General features: G+C 41.7%; 2 protein-coding genes across 6 annotated transcripts in view; one reads left to right on the forward strand and one right to left on the reverse strand.

Annotated features, from left to right (window-relative positions):
* Positions 1–351: 351 nt before the first annotated feature.
* Positions 352–6,030, forward strand: selenom (selenoprotein M). The gene is made up of 5 exons (XM_015055968.1): positions 352–653; positions 1,404–1,439; positions 1,626–1,660; positions 1,740–1,818; positions 5,373–6,030. The coding sequence occupies exons 1-5, from the start codon at positions 558–560 to the stop codon at positions 5,601–5,603; spliced, it is 477 nt and encodes a 158-aa protein (XP_014911454.1). The 5' UTR covers positions 352–557; the 3' UTR covers positions 5,604–6,030.
* Positions 6,031–6,397: 367 nt separating this feature from the next.
* Positions 6,398–25,587, reverse strand: part of smtnb (smoothelin b) — a 52,945-nt gene continuing 33,755 nt past the window's right edge. For 2 of the 5 annotated variants that reach the window (XM_015055960.1, XM_015055964.1), the window contains 11 exons: positions 24,065–24,138; positions 15,219–15,404; positions 14,986–15,061; positions 14,781–14,813; positions 13,308–13,481; positions 13,120–13,182; positions 12,960–13,032; positions 12,707–12,883; positions 12,496–12,622; positions 12,221–12,372; positions 6,398–7,681 (listed from right to left, as the gene is read on the reverse strand). In XM_015055960.1, the coding sequence (XP_014911446.1) occupies positions 7,528–7,681; positions 12,221–12,372; positions 12,496–12,622; positions 12,707–12,883; positions 12,960–13,032; positions 13,120–13,182; positions 13,308–13,481; positions 14,781–14,813; positions 14,986–15,061; positions 15,219–15,404; positions 24,065–24,138 (1,289 nt within the window). In that variant the 3' untranslated portion in view covers positions 6,398–7,527. Of the gene's footprint in view, positions 7,682–9,636; positions 9,815–12,220; positions 12,373–12,495; positions 12,623–12,706; positions 12,884–12,959; positions 13,033–13,119; positions 13,183–13,307; positions 13,482–14,780; positions 14,814–14,985; positions 15,062–15,218; positions 15,405–24,064; positions 24,139–25,587 lie in introns of all 5 variants that reach the window. The other 3 variants (XM_015055961.1, XM_015055963.1, XM_015055962.1) reach the window with 3 other exon arrangements.

The following is a 25,587-nucleotide window of genomic DNA, read 5'->3' on the forward strand; positions in this document are numbered from 1 at the left end:
GTTGATTAAGTTATTGATTAGTTAAAGTGAAACGTAATCAATTCGCAATGTGGCCTGCATATTTTCTATTATAACGTCTTAGATAAATCAAGAGTCAACGCATGTTATGAAAAGAACAATGTATAACAATAAATGTAAAAAAATAACAGATTTTTTTTTTTTTTGCTTGTTTGTTACAATATATTTGCTTGTGTATATTAACGCGTAATCACCATACTATAAAAACTTAAAGATTTGTAATAATATAATATTTCATTGCATATTCTGCAATATTTAATCTTCACCTTTTTCATATCAATGATATCCTGCATTAGTAAAGAATCGCATTGATACATTCTGGTTTAGGAGCCTCGTGTAGCCAATGAGAGTCCTCTCCACGCCTCCCTCTCTGTTCTGGGAGAAATATTTGACGTGGCAAGAAGTCCGGTAGTGACACAGCTGCTCGTCATCGCCTGTCCTCCTCTTCGCCTCGGTGGTATTCAAACCTCCGCAGGTAACCACCGGTCAGACAGAGGAACCCGCTGCTGCTCACGGCGACCTGTCCCGGGAGAAGAAGAATGTGGCTGATCGTGCTGGCTTCCTTCCTTCACTGCGCCTCGGCCTATGATGTGGATCTGCAGAAGCTGGACGGGCTGGCCAAAGCCAGGGTGGAGGTACAGCAAGCCTTCTGCACAGAGGGAGGAAGCAGCATAAAGCAGTTGTTTAATAGAGACTGAAAACACAGAGCGGGTGTCATGAATCGGTTTTGTTAAGTGGGGATGGATGCTCTCTTCTTTGTTTTTTTTTTTTTCAAAGCGCATGCGTCAGAATGTCGTTTAGACGAGTGCTTTCAGGAAATCGGATAACTATGTATGTTGTGGTAAAGTTAGGAACAAAAGCAGTGTCTCATTTAGTCGCTGCAAATGACTGTAAAATGTGAAATAGTTTGACTTCCCAGTTGTTGCGTGGAGTGTGAGAGGGTTCTCAGGCTACATAATGGCATCTGATGAACAAAAGCTTATGAAAGTAAAGTATTTTCACCCAGAGGATGTCACATTATCACCAACCTGCCAGCTTCAGAGACAAAAGACATGATCTGATGCTACTCTTGTCTTGGTCACATTTTACCTCATACCTTTGGCTCAGATATCCAACAAAATTAGGCCAGACAGCCTCCCCAGGGCCTCACTGAACCTGAGTGCTGAACAAAAGGTAAAGCTGCACTGATTCCAAACCCTGTTGGCAGAGAAGGTCTATCAAGGTGTTTTTTCTCCTTCCAGATTTTTTTTGGGAGGTGGTAGGGGGGGTGCAGTGACACATATTGAAGCTACCAGTTTCCATTGTTAAGAAACAACATGTCTCACTTGCTAAACACAAGTGCTGTTTGTGAGTTGTTCCTCCAATCTAATTTTGTCTCTTTGCAGACATGTGGTGGATGACAACTGAATAGACTCAGAGAGGTAAGTTGTGTTGTTAAAATACTACATAGCTAGAGGCAGCAGAAAGTAGATCCCTACTTAAAAATCTTCTTAGAGAAATGGTTCACTTCACATTTTACAACCTGGGTTTCAGATAATCCCAACACATCTGTTTTAGAATAACACACACACACACACACACACATTAATTCTCACCTCTGTCTGCAGGTCAAAGCCTTTGTGATGCAGGATATTCCTCTTTAGTATCCTTTCACTTGACTTGAGCACTGAAAGCATGCTCATTGTTTTAAGTCTAAAAGGCCTTGACTGACCCCACCACAGCCATAACCTGGTGATGAAGCACATTCCTGGGGCTGATCCTGAGCTTGTCCTCCTGAATCACTACTATGAAGAACTAGATGTAAGTGTCATACATTTTTAATAACTGTTAATGATTGGAAATTGTGTATTCAAGCAGTTACAGTGGTTCTAAACGTCCACACACTCCTGCTAAAATGGCAGGGTTTTGGAATGTAAAAGAGAGAAACCATATGATTGTTTTTAGGGTTTGAAGTCAGAATAAGGCTGTTATAGACCAGTGAAAAATATTTGACACAAATCATCAAATTATACAGCATAAAGTAACTGATTGCATAACTATTCACTTTTAAAGTGGCTGACCTAACTCGATAGAAGTCCAGTCAATTGGTGCCACAAAGAGTGGACTGGAGAACACTTGAGGATAGTGACTGTGTCTCAAGTGATTGTAGTATAAATACACACCTGTGTGGTGGTTAATTACTATTCCTGGCTACAATCACAGCATGCAGACCAAATAACACTTGAAGCAAATCAGAGAAAATGTTGAGAGATTCTGCAGAAAACAACTGTAGCCCAGTCTAAGCTTTATGTGAGAGTGGCAATGAGAAAGCCAGTGGAGAAGAAAACCCATATCAAGGTTCAATAAGAGTTTGCCAAAAGGTGAAGTGGAAGAAAGTTCTTTGTTCTGATGAGACTGAAATGGAGTCTTTTACATCAGACAAGACACCAAAAACTGAACATCACCACAATCACACCATCCCCACCGTGAAGCACCGTGGTGGCAGCATTATTCTGTGAGGATGCTAATCTGCAGCAGGTCAGGGAAGGCTTGTAAAGGCAGGAGGTAAAATGAATTAAAGGGAAATCCCAGAGGACAATTTGTTTCCATCTGCAAGAGAACTATGGCTTTAGAGAACATTTGTTTCCAGAAAGGTGGCGACTCCAAGCATCCAGGTGAATCAACGCAGAAATGGTTTGAAGACAAGAAGGTGGATGTTCTGGGTTGGCCTAGTCAAAGACCAGATCTTAATCTCATATAATTTGTGATTGTTCAGAGCTGATCCTCAGCCATCTGTCAGAGCTGGAGCAGTTTTATAAGTAAGAAAGGACTAGAAATATAGTGCCCAGATGTGCAGCCTGGCATCTATCCACCCAGAATCTGTGCTTTGATTTCAGCCAAAGGCGCATCTACTAAATACTGACTTGAAGGAGGTGAACAGCTATGCAATCTTTTATTTTATGTTGCATTTTTTTAACTATTACTTTGTGGAAACCAGTTTTCACTTTGAATTAAAAAAAATCTTTTTTGTATTTTTTTTTTTTGTCAAAGCCATATTTTGTTGATCATAATCAATTTGTAAAAGGGTAAGACATTAAAGGGGCTGGACACATTTTTATAGGCCCTGTAAATCTCAATCATATCAGATTTTCTAAACTCTTCTTCATCTTAGTGTCTAAAATGTTGTCACTATCTTAGCGTTGTCATTATTGTCTTTGTTGTGTCTGTTGATCCATAATGGATGTGAACAGATCCAGCTGCTAATTTCCCAGGAGCCGACCAAACCACAGGGCTTAGACAAACAAACTAACCAGCCACTCCAAAGAGAGCCTAGAAATAAATGTGTCTACAAGCAGCTCCTGCAGCTGTTAGTGTTCAAAATATTGCACTCAAATAAAACCCTCACATTGCAAGAAAGTCCCCAGAGAGGCAGATGTTTTGGAGGAAAGCAGCAAAGAGAATGGAAACTTCATGTCATTATTTATCATGCATTATCATGGAGGGTGCCATTTATCTATGAGAGCAGTTAAACCAGAGAAAATATTACCACAGGGATTATCAGGCATAGTCGCAATAAAGTCACCGGGCAAGGACAGAGATCTGGATGAAACCAAAAACAAACAGTCTTATCTGTAAAGATTGCGTTGAAATATTCTGGACTCTACTGATTACACAGAGTGTAGCAAAACATCTTATTTTCCGTGATCATTCACATTCTGAAGATCTGAAATGTGACAAAATTAGATTTTTAAAGGTCTTTTCATTACAGTATTTGGCTTAGAATAGTTTTTTGTGTGCAGTTTTGTGATAAATTGAATTTTTGCTTAGCATCAGCTATAAATCATCATTATAACAAAAAAAAAAAGAAACATCAATGTTTTTTTTTTTTCTGTTCTCTTTTTTTGTGATGCACCTGTGCATCTCAGATGTGAGTTTGATACGTTGGAAAAGGAAGTAACCTTATTGAAATCTATTTACTCTCTTCCTCACATTAGTGAAAGCTTAAGGTCTGAATGAGGTTTTAAGACGCGCTCAGCCTCAGCTGAATGCTGCAGCCAATATTCTCATGACGCAGAAATTGGAGCAGATGAAGCATTAATTTGGAGTCAGGATAATAGTCCTATTTTGGTCTGAACCAGCTCCTCCGGGTGAAACGTGGCTCTTCAGATCGAGCTACAGTTCCCATTTGCTTGTTAAACACTTCCTCAGGATGTTTACAGGAGCTTCCTCACTGCGTCACATTTGGTTAAAACTGAACCGAATGGTTCAAATGCCGGCTGCAGATTTGAAGAGATTAGACAACAAGATGAAAAATGTGTTAGTGTGTTAGGAGGAAGAGACTGCCCCCATTGAGGCTGAATAATACAATATTTAATAAAATATCAAACGTACTGCCATAATATACAGTTGTTGAAAAAAATAAAATAGGACACTTAGATATTCAGTTTTTTAATCAATAAGTGTTCATCTGTTTTCGTACTGGAAAAGTCAATTATTTGCACAGAAAACAAAGACTAACTTTGTTTTACTTAAAAAGACATGTATTTTCTAGCTGAGGGCAAAAGTTAGGACACACTCCTCCCTTCTCCTGCTGCTTGGCTGAAATAACTTCAGTGTTCTGGTAGTAATCCACCAATCCCTGATGCTGGTCTGGATGGATGTTAGTGTGTTTCTTGGACAAGCAGCCAGTTTTAAGTCGCCTGACAGCATCTAAATGAGTTATCGCCAAACATGTCCTTCTTTTTCTTGTGTCCAGATAATTCAGATAAATGAGAATTCCTGTTTTTTTTTTTTGAGAATATATAATCCGGGCCTACATGCGTTTCTTAGAGAGAAAACAATTTACTTTTCGAGCACATCCCACGAAGGTTAAACTTGCGCAGCATCTTTTTGATTGCACAAAAATGTCCCCTCATATGAGCCGTACCAGCTGCGCGCTGTAGGTCCTGTGATTTGTGGAGGATTTGCATCTTGTGGTCCGTTTTCTTTTCAGGATGAACTTGTTTGGCCGGCCACATTTGCATTTTGGCAGTTTACTAATTAGACTCACAAGCTGAAAAAAAAAGAAGAAAAAAAAACAGAAGATGTTTTGATCTTCCCTCACATCAACGGTCAGGAAACAGGGCAAACCTCTACTAAAATGCTGAGTAGTGGTGCTCTTTTCTTCAGTTTTTGTGTATTTATATCACTTGAATTTTTTCCAGTACTGGTAAAAATTTCTATTAAATATCATTGCATCTAAATGCGTCAGAACACCACACTGGCTGTCATTCGGTGTCCTAATTTTTTTTCTTCATAAGACGACATGTTGGTGCTCGACAGAGCATTACGTCTGGATGTCCACTAATCATTGAACCAATGTGTTCTCGTCACAGCGGATAGCTCTGACTGACATGACCCGCTCTGAGATTAACGAGCTGCTGGAGAAGCTGGGTTTCTACAAGAAAGCTCAACCAGAAGACGAGGTGCCGGAGGAGTTCCGCTTCGCTCCCGCCAAAGACAGCCCGTTCAAAGACGAGCGCCCGTTCAAATCATCCATGTCCACTGTAGACACAGAGAACGCCTCCTCAGAGTCTAATCCAGAGGTCAAGCACACCGACCTATAACCGCCAAGAACTGGCAAAAATAGAAACGGTCCCTCTGGGCCGCTCCACAACCAGCAGATTGTCGTAGTTCGCTCATGGGGAAAGAACAAGGGAAATAACCACACAGGCTCTTTCTAGTCGAGACATTTTTTTTTTCTACCCCTTGTTTCCTTTTTTTTTCGTTTTAGAACATAACTATAAATGTAGTTTTGTACTGGAAGCGTTTCATGTTCAATCATCTCTTCGCTATCCCCTTCATCTCCATCTCATTTGAGTCATTTCGTGCTTCCTCCCACCTGCTGTGAAACCGAATGAAGCCTCAGGTGAAAAGTCGTCCGACCGACCGGCCTGAGGCTGATGCTGCTTGTTCTTGGTGGGCTTGGTGGACGCACGTAAAGACTCGAGTGGAAAAGTTGTGAATGAAATAAAAATAAATAAAAATGGTCTTATCATTTGTGTAAAAGTTTCCACACATTTTTCAGGTCAAACTTCAGTCCGTCTCGGTTTCAGTTCGGCCCACATTTACGACAGGCTTGGTGGTACCTTAGGAACTTCATATCACAAGCTTGGATGCATTTTGTTGGGATTTTATTTAGTAGACTGTCAAAAAATAGTACATACCTGAAATGGGTTAAACTACTTTTAATATGGAATCTGGGGTGGAAAAAATCTATGCAAAATAACTGATGATGGTAGTTTGGGACTATAAGACAAAGAATTAGGACTAAAAATACAAATATTTTCCCACATTTCTCCAGGTAAAGATAGAGCTGAGATATCAGTGAAAAAGATAAAGCAATCACCTTCATACAAACTTCATTTCTCAAATTGGTTTAATTGGTAATTTACATTTTACTGCAGTGCACAGAAAACATGAAATCATACCATGTGTTCAAGCTCTTATATACACAAACACACTCAATGCTCACTGCTTCGTGGATTTTTTTTTCTTCACCAAAAAACAAGCTTGAAAACAAGTTTTCATAATTTTCTCTTGAAAGAACCTTAAAATAAAAATCCACATTGCAAATCTTCTCTTATGTAAAGTTTTCAGCATTAGTGCCCACACTGGGCAGAGAAGCAAGTCCAGGTTATTACAGAAAAAAAAAAAAAAAAAGAAGAACTTCAGCTTATTAAAATACTTAAGATAACTGCCTAATGGCTTCAAGCACAAACTAAAACACCGGCATTAAAACCAGTTTGAGCATAAATAAACTAAATCGACAGACTTGAGCAGGACGTCGTCGTCGACAGTGTGGTCGTTTTTCTTTAAATAAGCCATCAGAAATGATTTCAATCAGGCTCCAACTTCCCCGTTTTAATATTTTCAGAACGACAACTTTATCAGCAGCTCTGTGCAGGAAGGTTTTTTTTTTTTTTTTTAAGCACAAGATTCCTCTGACAATGATGAATTCATTTAAATAAACAAAAATGAACACTTCTGTACTTGTTAATTAAAACTCGTTATGCTTATCAGCTAAAAAATAATTTAAAATAATTAAAGCAACCAGAGTTTGGTTAGAAATGGGAAGGAAAAAAAAAAGAAGTACCAGGATGGAAAGAAAAATAATATTGCCGTTTCAGTGGATTCATCAGCAGAAAAATTACAGCAGAAAAAAATATGGGTATAGTTATATTAAAAGAGGAGATATCATATAAACAATTATTTTTTTGTGGGGGTGTGAGAGTGTTGATGCCAGCGAAAAGACAGCTGAAATCTGCAATGAGCTCAGTTTAAACACAGAAAATAATAAAATTAAAAACCTTGGAAGATTTTTAACATGTAGGCGTCCTCTCTGCTAAAGAGGTAGACTTTGTGTCAGCAAAGATTGTTTTAAGAAGGAACAGCGAAGCATTGCCAACACATGTTAGAAGTAAAACGACGCAAACACACAGAAAATCCCCGACGTGTTCACCAGGGATGTGAAGGATCGCTGGCCACAGGTCAGAGGTCGCAGGGGCGGCCCATGGACATCTCGTATCTGCGGAGGTGGTTCACCAGAGACTGCACGTAGGTGAAGACGCATTTGGAGTCCGGTTTGTTACCCATGATCATCATGTCCTCCACTTCCAGCAAAGGCATGCAGTTGGCGTAGGTCCTGAAAGAGACAGACGGGTCAGGACAAGGCTGGACGCGCGCCTGAACTCAAGAGGACGGGCAACCCGTTTCCTCAACTACACGTTTCGTCATGGTTACTGCATAACGGTTCATACAAAGGCTTGAAGGAAATCCTGAAAAGTTTGGGATTTTATTATTTTTCCAAGTCTGGATATGAACAGGTACATCTAGGTAAATTAAAATGTAATGCATTTCAGTCATTCTCAGTTCAAAAAGTGAAACTGATCTACAGAATCTTACTGACTTAATCAGGGAAACACATGTATATTAAGCATTTACTTTTTATTTCAATCATTATTCTCATACCGCCTCCAGTTTGCAACGAATATAAAGGGGAAAAATGGCTAAAGAATCTATACATGGTGTAGGAAAATCTAGTACAGATTTAATATGTCGTAGGTGATATATTCTAAAAAAAAAACTGATATAAGTTGATACAGATGTTACTGTGTAAAGCAAAGTCCAGGGGCTGAGATACTCTAACCAAACTGGGTCATCGTTTCGTACTAAAATGTCCAGAATGTTATAAAAACAGCTGGAAACATCTAGAAACTCAACACCAGAAACATTTTTTTTTTAAATGAAAAAAGTATGAAAACCCTGTTTATTCTTAAGTATTTCTTATAACCACCTAAACTATTATTATGTGCAACACTTTAAAAGGTCCCAATAAGTAATATTTAGTAAGGCCTTTCATGATGAGTGTTTGCAGAAAGTGACCACAAGGTGGCGTCCGACTCCGCAAACCTTTGGACATGTCACAGCAGAAATCAAAGAATATCGGAAGCATAAACAACAAATCTCTCTCCAGAGAGAAGAAATGTCAACATGAGGCATGTTTTCCTATTTAAGGATCTACAGACACATTGCTGTGTGTTTCAAATTAAAGTATCTTTAAAAGGCTTTATAAGCGAAGAGCATAAACACTTGTAATCTTAAACTCGATCGGATGAGGAGCGGGACAACAAAGCACTTCTCTCTGCTTTGTTTCTCAACTTAGACAGCAATACAGCAACTCCTTTTAAAGTGCTGCAGTCGGCCCTGGCTCTCTGCCGGGCCGAAGACACACAGCTCAGAGATGCACACATTCACATATGCCATGTTTGGTGCTTTAGACCACAGAAGCTTTAAATTAGCATGACAGACCAAATGGAAAAAGTAGACATTAATGTTTATCTATCCATTGTTTTTTCTCTACACTGGTCATTTTTTTGCATCCCTTGAAGTTTTCCACATTATGCCACAACCACAAACTACAATTCACCGCGTTGGGTTTTACCGGTATACACAGAGAAGATGCAGAAAAGTTGCTAAATGGTGGAAAAGTGATTAAATGCAATTTGATTTCACCGAAATTACAGCTGCAAGTCTTTTGGTGTTGGCAGTACGATGGCGTTAGAGACTACTCAGTCCTGTAGACTGAACAAGTTCAAAACAAAAATCTGAATGCAAAATAATTGTTTTTCTACTGATAAATTTTAAAAGAGGAATCCCTGTGATTCTGTTTTTTATATTCTTTATAATTGTCCCTGCTGAAGACGGTTAACCTCACAGAATGACGCCGACATCACGATGTCTCCTGTGTTTCTATCAAAACAGTTCTTCCTATAAGGTGTTGATTTAAATTCGATATAGCTGAAATCGTCACAGGTGGCCTCTTGCCGACTTTGACAACCAAATCCATTTTGTTAATGCTGGATTTCATTTAGGGGTATCGGAGTAAAAAGGACTGAAAACAAATGCACAACACCCCTCAGAGAGTTTTGCAAAGATCTCGCAGTTATAGGCTCTTGTGTTGGTTATCGTATATTGAAGCTCGTCGTCGTCATTATGTGGCAAAGCGTGAAAAAAATTCAAGGGATGTGAATACTTTGCTAACCACTAAAAGTCAGAACCAAAGCCAGGCCCCCTCAGAAGCTCGTCCCCCCGTCTCACCATAGCTTCAGTTTTAGTTGAGGATCAACTCTAGGAGGAATTTTTGGTTTTAACCAGGCCCTTCGTCACCAGGCCCCTGTAGAACTCCTGCAGGTACGTGTACACACACTTCCAATCCGGCTCGCGCATCTTCACCATGTCGTCCACATCCAACAGCTGGGGGCAGTCCACTAGTTTCCTGCGCCCACGCCCGGAGGTGAGGGTTGTCAGAGGGAGAGGAGGAACGCAGGGGAAACGGAGGACAGAGGACAGGAAATGCAAAGGATGAAGGACAGTTGCAGAGAAAAAGAAAAACAGAGGGAGGGAGGAAAAAACAAACAGAGCAGTGAGCAGCCAAAAAAACCCAAAAGATTCAGTGAAAGAACGGAGACAAAAAAAAAGAAACACAAAAATAAACATTACGTTCAGTGTTGATAAATACATCCATGAGTCAACATGCTTCATGAACTTTGCAACGTCCAACATGTGGCGTACACACACAGGGCAAAACACAGTGTCAAATGAGCATCAGCTGATGCCCATTCAGCCTCCGAGTGTGTTGTTTTTTTCTGTGGTTAACTTGTAATGAGGCATGGGCTGAGAACGGCTAACGAGGCACACGGAGTTACCTTTCCAAAGATTAAAAACGTTTTCGTCGCACCGTTCTAAACAGTTCAGAGGCATTAATGTTGGAGTGACCAGCTGCTCCTTGGCAGCAGTAGGAATCATTCTCACCGATTTTTTTTTCCAAAATAAAAGTATAATTCCATACAATTACTTTAAAAATAAACAAAAAATGATTATAAAAATATACTGTATTTCTGATCAAACCATGTAAAAAAAAAAAAAAAGCTTTAATTGAATTACAAATGAATCTACTAAATGTTTAAATAAGTTATCAGTAAATGAACAATAAAATCATGTTTTGTTAATCATTTTATAGATTTTGTTTATTAATTGTTGTATAAATAGTGGAAAAGCATGACATTGGATTTTTGGTCGATGTCATCGCTCTGTGAGAATCTCATAAAGGCCCATGCCTACTTTAGACTTCAATATTACAATAAAACACAGGAAAAAACAACAATGATTGAACAGAATAAAAACATTCAGCTATATGAAGTGACCATAAACACACTTGTGCACAGATGTACATTCGGGGAGTGTGTTGCGTGGATCTTCTGTGACTGGAGACACGAGTGAGGATGCAACACAAAGTGTAAAAGACGAGCCACTGAGGCCGATAACAGTACGGACATTATTCTACCTGCCACTTGTGAGAGCACACACACACACACACACACACACACACAAAACAGGCGGGGGGGACAAAAAAAAAAAAAGACAAAATGAGATGCAAAACAGATGAGGGGAGAAAAAGACAAGAGAAATATGAAGGACGAGGCTCAGATGGGAGGTGGAGGATTTTTTTTCTTTTTTTTCAAACCAGAGCCGTTGTTTCCTTGAAGGGACGTTTGGAGGCAGAGTTAATGCAGAACAAGAGGTTTATTCTCGGCCTCGATAGATGCTGGGATATACCTGGGAGAGATGGTTAACATCTTTAGGCTGTAGTAAATGTTGGCGTGTGGCATGAAGAGATAAATTCACAGAAAGAGTGGGATGGAAGAATCTGCTCAATGAAAAGAAAGGAAATGCATCTGGGGGAGCCCTGCTGCTTACGCTGGACTGGGTTCCTGAGCACCAACTCCTTCAGCTGACTCCTTGTGTTATTTTTACACTTTCACTATCAGAAAAAAAAAAAAACTAATTCAGCATAAACAGCTGCATAAAAGGGTTTCTCTATTAGTGATGTGTAGCTGTTATGAAAAAGGTAATCCTTAGGGATCAGTTCTCGGGTCGCTGTTATAAATTAATTATTTATTAAGCAACACTTCATGACTCAATCTAAAGAAATTTCAAGAAAAGGTGAGAAAAAGTTATTGACATATGCCAGGCCTGTACAAGGTTGCCAAGCCACTTCCAAGACTTGGGACTCCGGTAAATCACAGAGAGAGCCGTTTCCACATAATGAGGGGAAAAACAACACGGAGCAGTAGTGGAGTTTCTCCAAAAGCGGATCAACGACTCATTAATGAGGTCACCAACGAGCTCAGAACAGCATTTAAAAACACGTCAGGCGTCATCTTCCTCAGTTAAGGCCTATGTTCTTGATTTCCACGGTGAAAACCTCTGCTGACCAAAGGAGCGCCAATATCCGTCTAACGTCGGCACAAAAAAAACTGTCGCTTGTGGAGAGTGCGTGTCTCGTTACATTTACTGTTAAAAACATTTCAGAAAAAAACAAAACAACATATTTCTGAAAGAACTGGTGGAGGTTACGCAATAGTCGGAAGATCCTAAAGAAGAAAACCCAGACATCGATTTGTGACCTTAATCACAAACGTGCTGCGCAGGAGGACAGGTAGTTTGGGAAGCTTTGTTTAGAATTGAAATTAGTTTGATGATCTGAAACATTTAAAGTGTGACAAAAAAAAAAGTGGAAAGAGGAAAATTATTTTTTCACTGCGCTGTATAACAACACTCTAGATCTAAATGGATTTTTTTTTTTCTTGGTTAGAAATACGACAACGTTCTGATTACTCACTCTGCGGCGCTGAAGGCCACCTCGAAGTTTTGCCTCCGGTTGCTGGGGCTCAGCGAGTCGTAGTCAAAGGCGTCGGGGAAGAAATTGTGCACCAGGGCACAAAACGCCATACCGTTACTCCAGCTGGAAGAAAAATTCTGGATGTCCACATGCTGAAGGAGAAGACAAACTGACCATCAGTGAGAGATAAGACAACTTTCATGAGGAAGAAGAAGAAGAAAAACGTCATGTCAGGCCCGGTTTAGCTGCTGCTCTGTCGGCTTCGCCCCGCTCACCTCATAGGAGCGCGTCTTGGCACGACACCAGTCGAGCAGCATCTGCTTGATGGAGTTTGCGTTTGGTACGCCAAAGCTGGTGGAGCGCTGCACCTTGTTCACCTTGGCTACTGCCTGGTTTCCAGGGCTGAAAGAAAAGCCACGGTTGCTTTAGTAAACACACACGCTCCGATCTCCATCTTTCTCATTCCCCCTCTCAGTTTCTGCTCACCCTCCGCCCTCCTTCTCCAGCTTCTCTATCATGGCTTTCCGAGCCTGCATGGCGGACGTCTTGGGCATCGTCTGGGCCCTCATCAGCTCCTTGCGCCTCTCCGCCTGCCGTCGATCAATGGCAGACAAACCGCCGCTGCCGCCTCGAGGCGACGTGTCGTCCTCGCGATCGAAAACACTGAAGCAGAGATTTGGAAAAGTGTTGGAAAGTGGAACGGTTGAATTATTTCTGCACCCGATGCCTCCAGACCCACCTGCCAACTTTCTTGCTTGCGTTGGAGGACGAGGACGAGGTGAAGCTGTATGATTTTGACTGGACTGTTCCCCCTGAAAGCACAAACAAATTTAATACAAAAGAGAAAAAAAAACAACAACAACACAGTTACATAATACTGTGTGAAACTAGCATCTTACTGTCTGTTTTCTGCACAAAACTGGTCTCTACAACCGTGCTGCGCGTTGATTTGCTCCCGTCGTCTAAAAGAAAGTGAATTATTTATATGCTTGGTGTGTTTTTCCAAAACATTTGAGCTTTTTATGCTCTAGAACTTTGGAACAAAAAGAGGCTTGATGGAAGTTTCAAGACAAATGGAGAAAATTACCGGATTGAGCGAAACGGTTCGTCTTAGTCACTTGGCTGAGGGTTGAACCATCGGCCGACTTCTCCATCTTCCTCATCACCACCTCTCCGGCTCCGGCGCGACCTTTCTGTGCCCTCTCCTCTCTCTGCAGTCGCAGCTCCTGCAGACGAGTGTCGCGCTCCTTCTCTCTTTGGTCTGGTGAGGGAGAGACAAGGAGGTGAGGGACAAATGATGTCAGTGGAAAAAAAAAAAGCAAAAAAAAAAAAAGAGAGAGGTAGGTAAAGGAGGACAAGCAATCGTAAACAAGCTGACAGCACCTCATCTGACCGCTGAGGAGATGGATGAAAACAAGGCTTCCTGATCTGAGAGCTTCATTTTTCACAAGTCTTTCCACAGCGCTTTAAAATGTCTCCGACACACAAACACCCACAGATGGGAGGTTCAGCAGCTGTCAAATAACCTGTCCTGCACAAACAGCCCAGAACAGAAAGAGAAAAAGCACGGCACAGGACTGCTCTAAATTTAGCGAGGAACCGATACCTTCCCTGCGACTGTCAGCTTTTACCTAAATTGGTGTCTATGCGAACCATTGAGCGTTATTCGGATTTCAAACTTTCATTTAATATCTGCCCTAATATTATAAGCAATCATGCTTCTTCCATTTTTTCCCCACATTTAGTCACTTTACAAACAGGTTTCTTATGCATTTTAACGTGATTGATCAATTCAAAGCATCTCCGAAATGATAGGAGGAGGACGCTTTTCTTCACAATTCCAATCAAATAAGTGCGGCATGTTTATGTTTGCAGCAGCGTAGTTATTGCTGCGCTGCTGCAAGTCTTTTGGGATATATTCCCGTTAGTCTTCAACATCTAGAAATGGAAACTTTCGCCCAATCCTTCCTCACAAAACTGCTCACCCTCTGGCAGATTGTCTGTGAACACCGATTTTTAAGTCTCGACAAAGATTCTCGATTGAATTGTTATTTGGCCTCTCAGTAGAGTCTTGAGTCGTGGTCTTCATGTTATGATGCCGTTTGTTCTCCAACAAATACCTTTGCAGAGAGTAACCATGAGACTTCTGGAGTCAACTGGATTTTACTTTAGTGCATCAGAGTCAAAGGGGTGGAACGTAAGAACACGCGTTGCACCAGGGATCATTTTCTTTTTACTTCACAATCATGCACTCCTTTGTGTTGGTCAACACATAAAATCCCAAAGAAGCTGTAAAGCTCCATGTCAGCGAGTGAAAATGTCATTCACAGACCAGAGAACTCAACAGCAAAACCACAAGCCTGATGCAACTTAAAAAAAAACAAAACAAAAAAAAAGCAACTAAAAAGTAAAGTGCTCACTGAAAACACAAGTGGAGAGATTCACTCCCATGCATTATATCAACCACTACATCCGAGTTAAAAACTGTAGCGGCTGATAACAAAAAGCAAACCCAGGCAGAAATAATTTATTAATGTCCACTGCAGACCACCTGTCATACCCATTTCCTCCTGGCTACAGCCCAGCATGGCCTCTGGGGGCAGAAAAGTCATTTTTTAAAAACATGTTAGGAACTGAAAAACGCTGCAAAGAACATGAACATTTTATCACAGTAAAGGCAGCCCCTGATTTTGCTTGTTCAGAAAAGACACAAAGAAATTTAACCAGTTGATTTTACTACTGAAGGCATCTCCACAGGCAGCTACCTCTCTTTCTCTTGCGAAGATCTCTCATGGCGGCACGGATCATCTTCCTCTCCTCGAAATCTTTGGACTCATCGAGCTGAGAGAGACGGAAAACCAAGAACAACAAAGGAGTTCATGAAATAAATGAAATAAACAAAAAATGGGGCAGACTGATTTCTTAAACATGCAACCTTAACTTAAAAGAAAAAAAACTTCCAAAAGATCTGGAGTTTTATTTCAAACTTGTGACGTACCATCTTGTCCAGGAGCTCCTCATCCTCGATGGCGGCGAGCTTTTCGGCCGTCAGTTTTCCGGAGCTCTCCGCAGGTTTCGTTTGAGTGCTGGAGCCGTTGGGGATGGCGGGGACTTGACACGCCACTATCATGGACGGTCCGGTCGAAAACATCGGCTCCGAGGCAACGACGGGTTCAGTCTCCATCTGGGAGGGAGGGAGGGGGGGGGAAGAGAGAGAGAGAGAGAGCGAGAGAGGACGAGTTAAATATTGAGAAATGAATATCCAAGAATCAATTCAGGTTGAAGGGCGGGGATCAGTCCAATCTGGGGCAATGAAGGAAAGATGAGGACTCAACAGATTAACAAAATCTGGATGAAAACAAATGTTGGTTAAAAAAAAAACACAAAAAAAACTGATGGTCACAGTATTTCACTGCATCATGAGACGACTGAAAAGACGCCAAGTAATAAAGGACGGAGCTTTTAAAAAGCCAGACTGATCTTCTAGAATAGGTTTTAGAACATTTCTGGACATTTACTACTGAACTGATAAAGCTCCTCTTCCATGAATCACTCGTTTCACAAAAAGACTGGCCTTTCACCATCTCCCCCCCATCTCCATGCCCTTCCACAGAGACTGACATTAAGCACATGAGCGGGAGGGAAAGCCTGCCAAGTTACTGTTGGCTCGGATCGGCGTGTGACCGAGTGTCTTCATAATAACCGAGCTCCTGCCAGCCTGCAGCTTGTGACCGTATCGCCGTTGGACAGGACTGTGTACCAGCACGTATTGTTTCCAAGCAAATGGAAAAAAACTCTTTGTTATGTACACGAGAGGAGAAACACAGCTCCATAAGAACAAACATCAGATATTTGTTGCATAAACCTGACAATGTGCCCGTCATATTCTAAGTGGCTGTCATTTTTTTTTAAATAATACATCTTGAATTTATACATGGCACTAAATATCTGACGCAGAGTGTAGTTCTCTAGCTTTAACGCTTTTTAAAATAACAGAGTCCGGGTTCAGATATAGCTCAGTCCACAGCTGCTCTCAGGGTCCCAGAGGGACAATACCCACCGCAGCTACAGAGCTGTGCAGTCAAGGGTGGCCCCTTGTTTGTCGGACTTTTCTGGACTCAGAGTTTTGAACCCCTGGGACAGGCTGCACTGAGAGGCTCTTGACCGATGAAGAATGCTTTGGGACGCGACCCGGCCAAACATGGGCTCTGAGGCCTACAGCCACCCAAAAGGAGCCAGGTTCGAGCTTCAGCTTCCACCCCAATCAGCACAAAATATACATAGATTTTGTTTTTTTTTCCTATGGCAACCTTTGCTGACCCTTCTCTCTCCCAGGCAAAGAACTCCCACAGAGAGCTCCTGGGCTTTATTTTTTCCTTAGTGTGCTCTACATCCTCTCCATCCCCACTTGGTCTCAATCGATGGTGGTTCGTACAGAGCCTGGTTCTGCTGGAGGTTTCCTCCTGCTCAAAGGGAGTTAATCTCTTCCACTGTTGCCACATACTAACTAGCTCAGAATACAAAATGCCGTCTAGTAAGATAACCCTTAATCATTGACTTTGTTCTTTAGATCAACCAACTTTTCAACCATTCATCCATTCATTCTCCACTCCAGGTAGGAAGATATCAGGTGTGACTTTGAGCTGCAGTCTGGCTGCCCTGCCGCCTCTTGCATTCGTTCCTACTCGGTGCCCATTGATTGGGTTTATCACAGTTCCACACAAGACAATTTGACTCCAAGACAAAGTTTGAGTACACAGAGGGAAACGACATACGTTTTGTGAGAACATGCTACCAACAACCGAACCACTGTGTCTTTTCACCAAATGGCCTTTTATGATGAACTAAATGTACTTTAATACAGTTTGTATTAAATTGGACTGACACTACAAGCACAAAATATGCTAGAAAAAAAAAAGATATGATTAAATTTCATATAACTAAATATGAACTGAAGCCATTTGTCCTGTGAAGAGCATTCAGATGACATTTGTTGCAATCTGGTGGTATTTTAAGAAAATGAGTTTTACTGAATTTGGAAAACATAATGAGGTCAGTGTCCATTATCACATCAGAGAGAAACAGTGAGGTCACTTTCACTGCAGGAGCTGATAAGCACACTGAGCTGTCAAGAGTGATCTTAGAAATGTTGCAAATGTTAAATGTCAAGAGTAAAAAGAACTTTTTTATTTTAAATGAAACAATGTACACACAGAATGTGTTGCTCTCTGTGTGCAAGAAGCTTTGAGATTAAGTGCCCAATCGTTATTGGAGGCAGACAAACGGAGGCTTAATTAGCAACAGACGAATAAATCCAGTTTATCAGTTTTTTGAAAGACTGATAAACAAGTGGTGTTGGTTTTGCTGTCATTTCTTTGCACCTTTCTGTGCACATGATGTCATTGCAACAGCTATCAAAACAAAAAATAAATCAACCATCGCAAATGAAATTAGAGACAAGCGTTGATGACCAGAACTGGACGGTTTTCATCTCAATCTGATCCTTTTCTGATCAGCGTTGCCAACCAGCTCACCCCGATAACCACGGTCTTCAATAAGGGTGATTAATTCATCAACTTTTCTCAGTTTCAGTAATGTTTTTAAAATCAAATGAGAGGAAACGCTGAGATTTAGGAAGTTCTGATAGGTTAAACATGGTTCTGGGTTTTTCAGGCGCAAAGAAAGAAAGAAAAAGCACAAAACCCAGCAGGTAACGGGAAGGTTAAATAAAAAAAAAACAGCAAAGTTGTCATTTTATCCTTTTAAGCAGAGGGGCCCATAGTGAGGCTCACCTGCTGTTTATGACCTTAGAGATGACCAAAACCAAACCCTGTGGCAAATTAAGATCTCGTTTTCTTAAAAACACAAAGTACTCATCTTTCAATAACTACGCTATTTATTTCTATGTAACTGTCATAGTAAACAGGCCACAAAAATCCAGCAATAACCCTAAAATTAACATCCCACCTCCATTAGGTTGTGTTGGTTTCAGTGAAAGAGAAATCAGAATAGATTAAAATTAGTATCTGCAGGTTAAAGTGTTACAGAAAACAATGACAGCTTCAGATTGGTGTACCTCAAACTAAATATATTTTTGCTTCCCACCAAACAGCAAACAGAAACCTGTGCCCACACACTAAGGAACTATCTGTACAAAGTGACGGACAGCTGAGATGATCCACGTTTTTCCGTTGAAGTGAGGACATGATGAGGGATTAAGTGACCAGAGGGGGAGTGTAGGTCAACAAGAACACGGCCAGAACAAAAGGCAGCAGCACTCGGATGCCGACGAGTCGAGGAAAGCTGATCCACGTTTAGATTGTGGATGAGCTGGAACAAAAGCATACCCACCGCTCACATGGCTTATTTAAATTAAAAGGTGTCATGACCAGGAGAATTTACAGCCAGTAGTACCGTGTTGCTGCCAGGAGACATCGTTGCCATCACAGATGGTGCAGAGAGCGAACGGCGGGTCGCAGAAGTTGATGAGGGTTCCGACGAGTCCAGCGGGCTTGAAACCAAATCCCGGGCGACAGTTTGATCCGGCAGTACCAAGACATCGGATGCTTCCTGGAGCGCGCACAATGGAGAATCTCTGGACAAGCAGGTCGAATCGTCGCATGAAGATTCAACCGTGCTCTCGTCAAGTGTGCATGGAGGACCGTCGTCATCGTCTGATGAAGTTTTGGTTTCACGTGGGGCAGAGCAGAGTTCCTGCAGGATTCGATCAGGCAGTCCTGTCACTTGACAGAGGGCCTCCACATGCCTCGCCATCTGTTCCTGCTCAGCTCTGAGCTGCAGGTTCTCCTCCTGCAGTCTGGAAATGGCTTCCAGTAAACCAGTCACCTTGACTGCTGCCTCCTCCAACTGGACATCCATTTTCTTCCCAAAAGCCTGCAGGTCACTGTGGATCTCCTTCACAGCACATCGCAGCATCAACTCCAGCTTCTTCTCGCTAAACTCCACCTCCTCCTTGTTGTCTTCCTCCTCGGTTTCCTCCGGGGCAAGCAGATCACCGATCACCTCCTCCAGGCCAGACTCGGCACAAGCACTTTCTGGAGAGCCCAAAGACTCTGCAGGCTGCGAAGCTGGAAGGAAGTCCAGGTTCACCCCAGGCATAGTGACGGAAAATGCGTTCCCTCGCAAATCTCCTCAAAACTGCAGCTTTCTTGGCGAGTTACCAGAGAACGAAGAGGTTGTTACCTCTCAGAGCGGCAGAAGCGCTCCTCTCAATCTATGCCCGTTCTTTATGCCCTCAACCAGCAGACCCTCTTCACAGGCAGCCAAGTAAAAGCCAATGAGCGCGCAGCGACTCTCGTTTCCCATGCAGCACCCACCCACTTATTTCTTAGGTGCAACGGACAGTATATTTATCTTCTGCCCTGCGGTTATTCCACTAAGCCGGTCACCCTTTGAGGGCGGGGTGGGGGGAGAAATGGGAAAACAATTTGAAACACTCACCCCTCCCACATCAACCTTCCTTTTATTTTGGGCACGTCCTTCACACCTCGACTGGAAGGCAAACAGTGGTTTGGACATTGCCCTGGGCCATGGCTCCATTTCACTCCTCCTGAAACTGCTTTCTAATAAAATATGACTGAGTTCCAGACTGATCAGCTCTTTGGTACAAGAGTGACTGAAAGCAGAGCCCCACAATTAATACCAGAGCATGAAGGGCTGATCTCTTCCACAGTTTTGGTTTAGACCCCTTAGTAATTAAGAAAGACTCCAGCTGCTGCTCACATGGAAACTTTAAGTGCTGTTAAATTCAGAGTGCTGACAGACTTGATGTGTGTGTGTGTGTGTGTGTGTGTGTGTGTGTGTGTGTGCGCGCGCCATCTTGTTTGATGCTCAAGCTTTCCTATTAAATGTAGACTGTGGATATACTGCCACGTTGAACTCCTTGTACTGCATCTGTAATGTGCACAGAAAGCAGAAAGTGAAGCTCTCGATTCCTAATTACAGGCAACTTCCCAAACATCAATACAAAAAGAAAAATAATTTCGTCAAGTATACTTATTCTTTTTCTAAGTATTCACACCCGTTTTTCTACATTTCCTCATGTTAGGATGAGTAATAATCTGCATAGTGTTTTGTGTATAAACTTCCTGAGAATCATTTGCAGATCCTCCTTTTGCTGCAGGTCTTTCAGGATATTTCTCTACCAGCTGCTCATCTAAATTTCTGCTCTTCTTTGACTTTCACTCAGACTGGATGGAGAGGATCCGTGAACTTCAGTTTTCAAAGTCCTGCAATAGATTCTCAGCTGGATTCAAGTCTGGACTTTGACTATGCCTTTCTAACTCAGAAATGTGTTTTATTCTGAACAATTTTGGCTGTATGGTTTGGATTAAAACTACACCCTGTTTTGCAGTGCGAGTAGCATCAAGAACTGTTCTGCATATCGCCTACATGTCTTCTGGCAAACCTGACTTCTTCTGGATTTCTTTGAACACTTGTTTTCTTCTTCTGCTACTCTTCCACCCAGGCCAGATTCTTGGAGAGCACAATAAGTTTCCTATCTGAGCTGAGGATCTCTGAACTCCTCTGTGGCCCTTGAAGTCGCTTTCTCTCTTAACCCTGTAACTAAACTATTACTGAAACTCAGAGGGGAAGTCAAAGTCAAAGGGCAGCAGTTGTCTCTGACCTTTGCACGTTAGCAAAACACTTGACTGGAAGTATTTAGCTCCAAGGGAAATGAATAGAGAAATGCTGAGCAGCAGTAATGAAAAACAGCTTTTACCCACTGAGGACATTTCATTTAGTACTGAGGCTTGTTTATCTGCAACAAGATAACTCAAAACATCAAAACCAGAAAGAGGAACTTACAAACATTAAGACTGGATTTCTGATTAACGTGAAACTGGGAGTAACTTGATAAAGTCATTATGTCTAAATATAAAGAAGAAAAACTGGTTGAACTCAATGTGCTGTGAAACAATGCAGCGATTGTAGACAAAAAGAGCAGCTCGACGTTACATTTTCTCTGTGACACATGTGAGTCTGCGGTATAATTTATAACCATGTGTCGCAGATCACCAGCATGTAAACAATCAGGTCCTTGTCCTCTGGTGGCAAAGTGAGACAATCAGCCACCAGGCTGCAGGTTAGGGCGGTCTGCATCCCATATAGTGCTGCAGGTCTAAACCGGACTCGGCAAAGCTGGACTGGACCGTCACCATGCTGAGAATTTATAACATTTCTCTATCAGAATCTGATTTACACTTCGTTCCTCTGAAAAAAAAAAAAAAAAAAAACAGAGCAATCAGCATCGACAAGTTTTATTGGGATTAAAATGATTGGAGCAAGTAAATAACAGGAGAGGGGAGCTGCGAGGTTAGACCACCAAGGAGAAGTCCGGACCACCCAAACGGATCAGGCCTTCCACCAGGAACCATGATGGTCAATAAACACCAGCAAACAGGAAGAGCTTGCTCCACTGACGTTACCCTAAAGTCTTCATAGCACTCCCCTTTCTAACCGTAATGGCCATTTTTCCCCACCGGACCGCCACCTTTCCATCAGACATGACCTTTGGTCTGAGAACAGCAGAGCTCTGAAAGAGTCTACCTCTGGCCAGCACCGCTCCGCCCCACGCTGATGTTAACCATCAGTGTTGGCTGCTGTTTTTACAATCTCATTAGCCAAGTCAGCCCAAGTCTTTGTCTGGTAAAACTTGAGCAAATCCAGGCACATGGAGCCGATACGTCGGCTTATCCAACCGATGACAGGAGAGGAAGACTAAGGGTGGCTCGTCGCTGGAGGATTTCATGTTAGGCTGCTTACATGACGGCGCGACGTTGCGTGAAGCAGCTTAATGCTTCTCTCTCTTTCTCATTTGCATCAAATAACATGCACATTTATGGCAACCACTGCATGATGAGTGGGTCCAGCTGAAGAACAAAATTGCTTTCTTCCTGCAGATGTTCACTTTAAAGCAAGAAATCAAAAGTCAGTGTGCTGTAAACTTCTCCAAATGTTTATTCCTGACCTGCCAGGTGTGCTCACTGTTCTCCAACAAACCACTCAGGCCTTCACAGGACAACTGTATTTACATTAAACAAAGTAAATATTACTTTTTTCCTCAGTAAGTTTTTTTTCTTCTAATATTTGAGAACTGCAACATCGCCGGTAATCACAGAAATCAAAACAAATTCTTAAATTAAGTTAGATGTAGAAGTGGAATAAGTGGAATAAGTGAAAATGTGTAAAAATCAACTATATCTGAAATTAGTATTCAGGAAGCAATCCTGTTTCTGTCGGAGCCAATTGATATCAGCTGGTGTAGTTCCTCAATAAGGTATTTCACAAGAATTACATCACGGTGGGCAAAAGCAAAGAGCTCTACAGACATTTATAACACTATTGTTGGAAAACGTATTGATGAAATGGAAATAAATTTCTGCTTGGGTCAAAATACTACTAATGATTATTGGCCAAGAGCAGCTCAGAAAGTTTCAGAAAAATACTGAAGTCCATCATGTTGGCCCATATGCGTGTTTAATGCACAAGACTTCACTGCTGAAGAAAAATCATAAAAAACTCATTCTGAGTTTGCGGCAGCAATTTTAGACGACAGGGCGATGAAATGCTAAGATGGAATGAGGGTGAATTTTTCAGCTGGATAATGATCTCAAACCCACATCGAAGGAAACAAAAGGTGGTATAACGTCCCAGTCAAATACCAATTATGAATCCAATTAAATATTTATGAAAAGGACTAAAGATAAGAGTTAATAAAAGATGTGTCTGGATGCATTTGGTTCATTTCTCCTTACAGGAGATGTGTTAAAGTTATTGTTACATAATATAATCTACAAAGATTTTCTGTGTGGATAAGTTGAGTTGTTTAAGAAGTCTGGTGGGAATTTCCTATAAAAAGCAGCAGGATTTAATGCACCAAGGAGTGTTAGAGAAGATTTTTGCAAATATATAATATTTAACATTTTAACATTTTGTGCTACAATGTCTAAGAACAGTTGGGCTCCGTTTCCCAGCCAGTGTTGGCGTCTCATCAAGAGCCTAACTCAGGAAAAACCCGACACCTTCGACCCTCGCTGCAGCCATGCAGAGGCTTTCCTTCACAGGCCTGCAGGGCGGAGCCCTAATTAACCAGCTTTTTGATCCCATAACCAGATTACGGCCGCGCTCCAAATGCAGTCGTTAAATAAAACTTAAACAGGACATAACTCCGCTCAATCCCTCACTCTCAACTCACAAAGAAGCTTCCTTTCAGGGAGCGAGAAGTTTTAAAGAATGATCCAAATGGGAATGTTAAGCATCGGCCTTAACCTCCCAGGTCACAGTGAGACAGGTGGGGATTTGTTTGCGCTTTCTGCCAAATCTCACAGCAGACGTCTTCCAGCTAATAGGAACGTGTGCAAGAGATGCGTCTCTGAGAAACAAAGCAAGTGATGAACTCGGGTCGACTTGTGCTTTAAGGCTGCGGCGGCGTAAACTCCACGGACGGATCCAGACAGGTGAGATTTAGGGAAATGGCTGCCAGACAAAACCCTGCAGAGGGAAATGCAAGAGCACCTCCCTTCTCCCCTCCGTCTTCTTCACATACCATACAAGGACAGATATGACTGGTGGCCCTTCTCTGTGTTTGATAAACACTGTTCTTGTCTGCTCTACCTCCTTTCTCCTCACTCTGTTCTGTTCTCCTGCCTCTGCCGGAGGACCGTCCCCGGACCTTTAGAGGTGATTTCTAAGCGCGAGTTGTGGCTGAAACGCCAGAGGACGCACACAGGGTTCAAATTTAGAACATCATCTGGGAAATTTTGGTTCTGAGCATTTTTGGCAAAGCTTTTATGAAACACTTGCCTAAAAATATCCTCCTACCTTGATGGAGGAACCGCTGGAGAAGGTAGACGAGGAGATCTTGAATGGTGCTGCTCTTAGGCCAAGGGTCAGCTCTGAAAGACACGCACAAAACAGGAACTTAAATGTATACATAACTTTGGAGTTGTTTAAAGCCTGGAGATCTGTGCAGGATTTTCCACTCTGCTGGTGTGACTCAGTCAGCTGCTGAAGCTGTCTGAGTAAACATTCATCCAATTTTAAAAAAAAAAAGGGAGAAAATACAGATTTTTTTAGCCTGAACAGTTTTCCTCATTAGGCTCCCGGAGCACACGTTTGAGTTTCCTTGGGATTCATTGCTTCCCTCATCCAAACACGCATGCACACACACACGGAAGAGCTGGATCACAAACCACAGGAGTGATGCACCTCGGCATGACGCACGGCACATTTACAAGCTTTTACAGTGCCTTTGAGGGAAACCTGAAATGCAGTTGGAAACTGCCTTCACTCAAACCGGGACAGGCGGATTCCAAAAAAGGAGCTTTAAAATTATTAAAGCAAATTGGGCTGAAAAACGGCTCATGAGGAAGCCCCCGCAGGGCCCAGAGTGCATCATCTGGGAGGGGAGGGAGACGAGGAGACGAAGAGCTTTCAGGTCGCACAGGTTCTGCTTAGGTTGAGGGTTACGTTTGTCGACAAACTGAGAAACTTCAGATGCTTTAAATGAGCTCACAGATAAACAGTCACTTTTTTAAGTAAGAGATTGATGAGCTTTAATAAAACATATTTAAAGCTAAATCAGTTTGTCGTCTTTTTTTTTTTTTTACATCTGTTAACCAAAGTAGATCAATTTCACAAACACAAGTTGGGCTTAATACACTGTAATTCAAGATACATTCCTAAACGTAGTCACTTCCATTTCAGCACTAATGTTATAAAATTGTGTATCTGTGTTTCTTCTCTTGCCATGTTACCAGTTTTCTAAAAAAAAAATTTTAAAAGACCTGAACAAAATCACAAAAACTCACATTTGTGATTTTATATTTGAATATTGTGATGACAGATACGCAGCAGCCTTAAGTTTTCTTTAATCGTCATCCTCATATCTCCACCACCCTATTAGCTTATGGATCTGAGTCTCCATAAGTCCAACTAGTCAAATATACACTACTATCAACATCAGGTGTGTGTTAAAATTAACTAGGCAAATCTCTGCTGGATTTATTGGAATCATTTTATCACATTTTCATAGAGTAAACCCTGCGAAGTGAAAGGAAAATCATTTTAATTTGGCAGGATATGAAAGGCGGGAAAATATCCCGCATCCTCTTAAACGTCCCTGATTACAATGACTTTAAAAGCTTCATATTTGAAATATTAGAATAAATCAGCTGGGAAATCAGGAGTTTTTAGGTGAAAAAGTGGAGCAGAAAAAGTAGGCACAAATTGGTGCTTAAAATTGCAATGACAATTTCTATTACTTTTTGCCTTTTAGTATTACGTTACACACCGTTAGACTCTTCCCCTAAAAAAAATTACTTAGACGTGAGCATTGAGGCCAA

This window comes from Poecilia latipinna, unplaced genomic scaffold (assembly GCF_001443285.1).
Source record: "Poecilia latipinna isolate Pla-1442-1.1 unplaced genomic scaffold, P_latipinna-1.0 Scaffold1346, whole genome shotgun sequence".
In the NCBI taxonomy this organism is placed as follows: domain Eukaryota; kingdom Metazoa; phylum Chordata; class Actinopteri; order Cyprinodontiformes; family Poeciliidae; genus Poecilia; species Poecilia latipinna.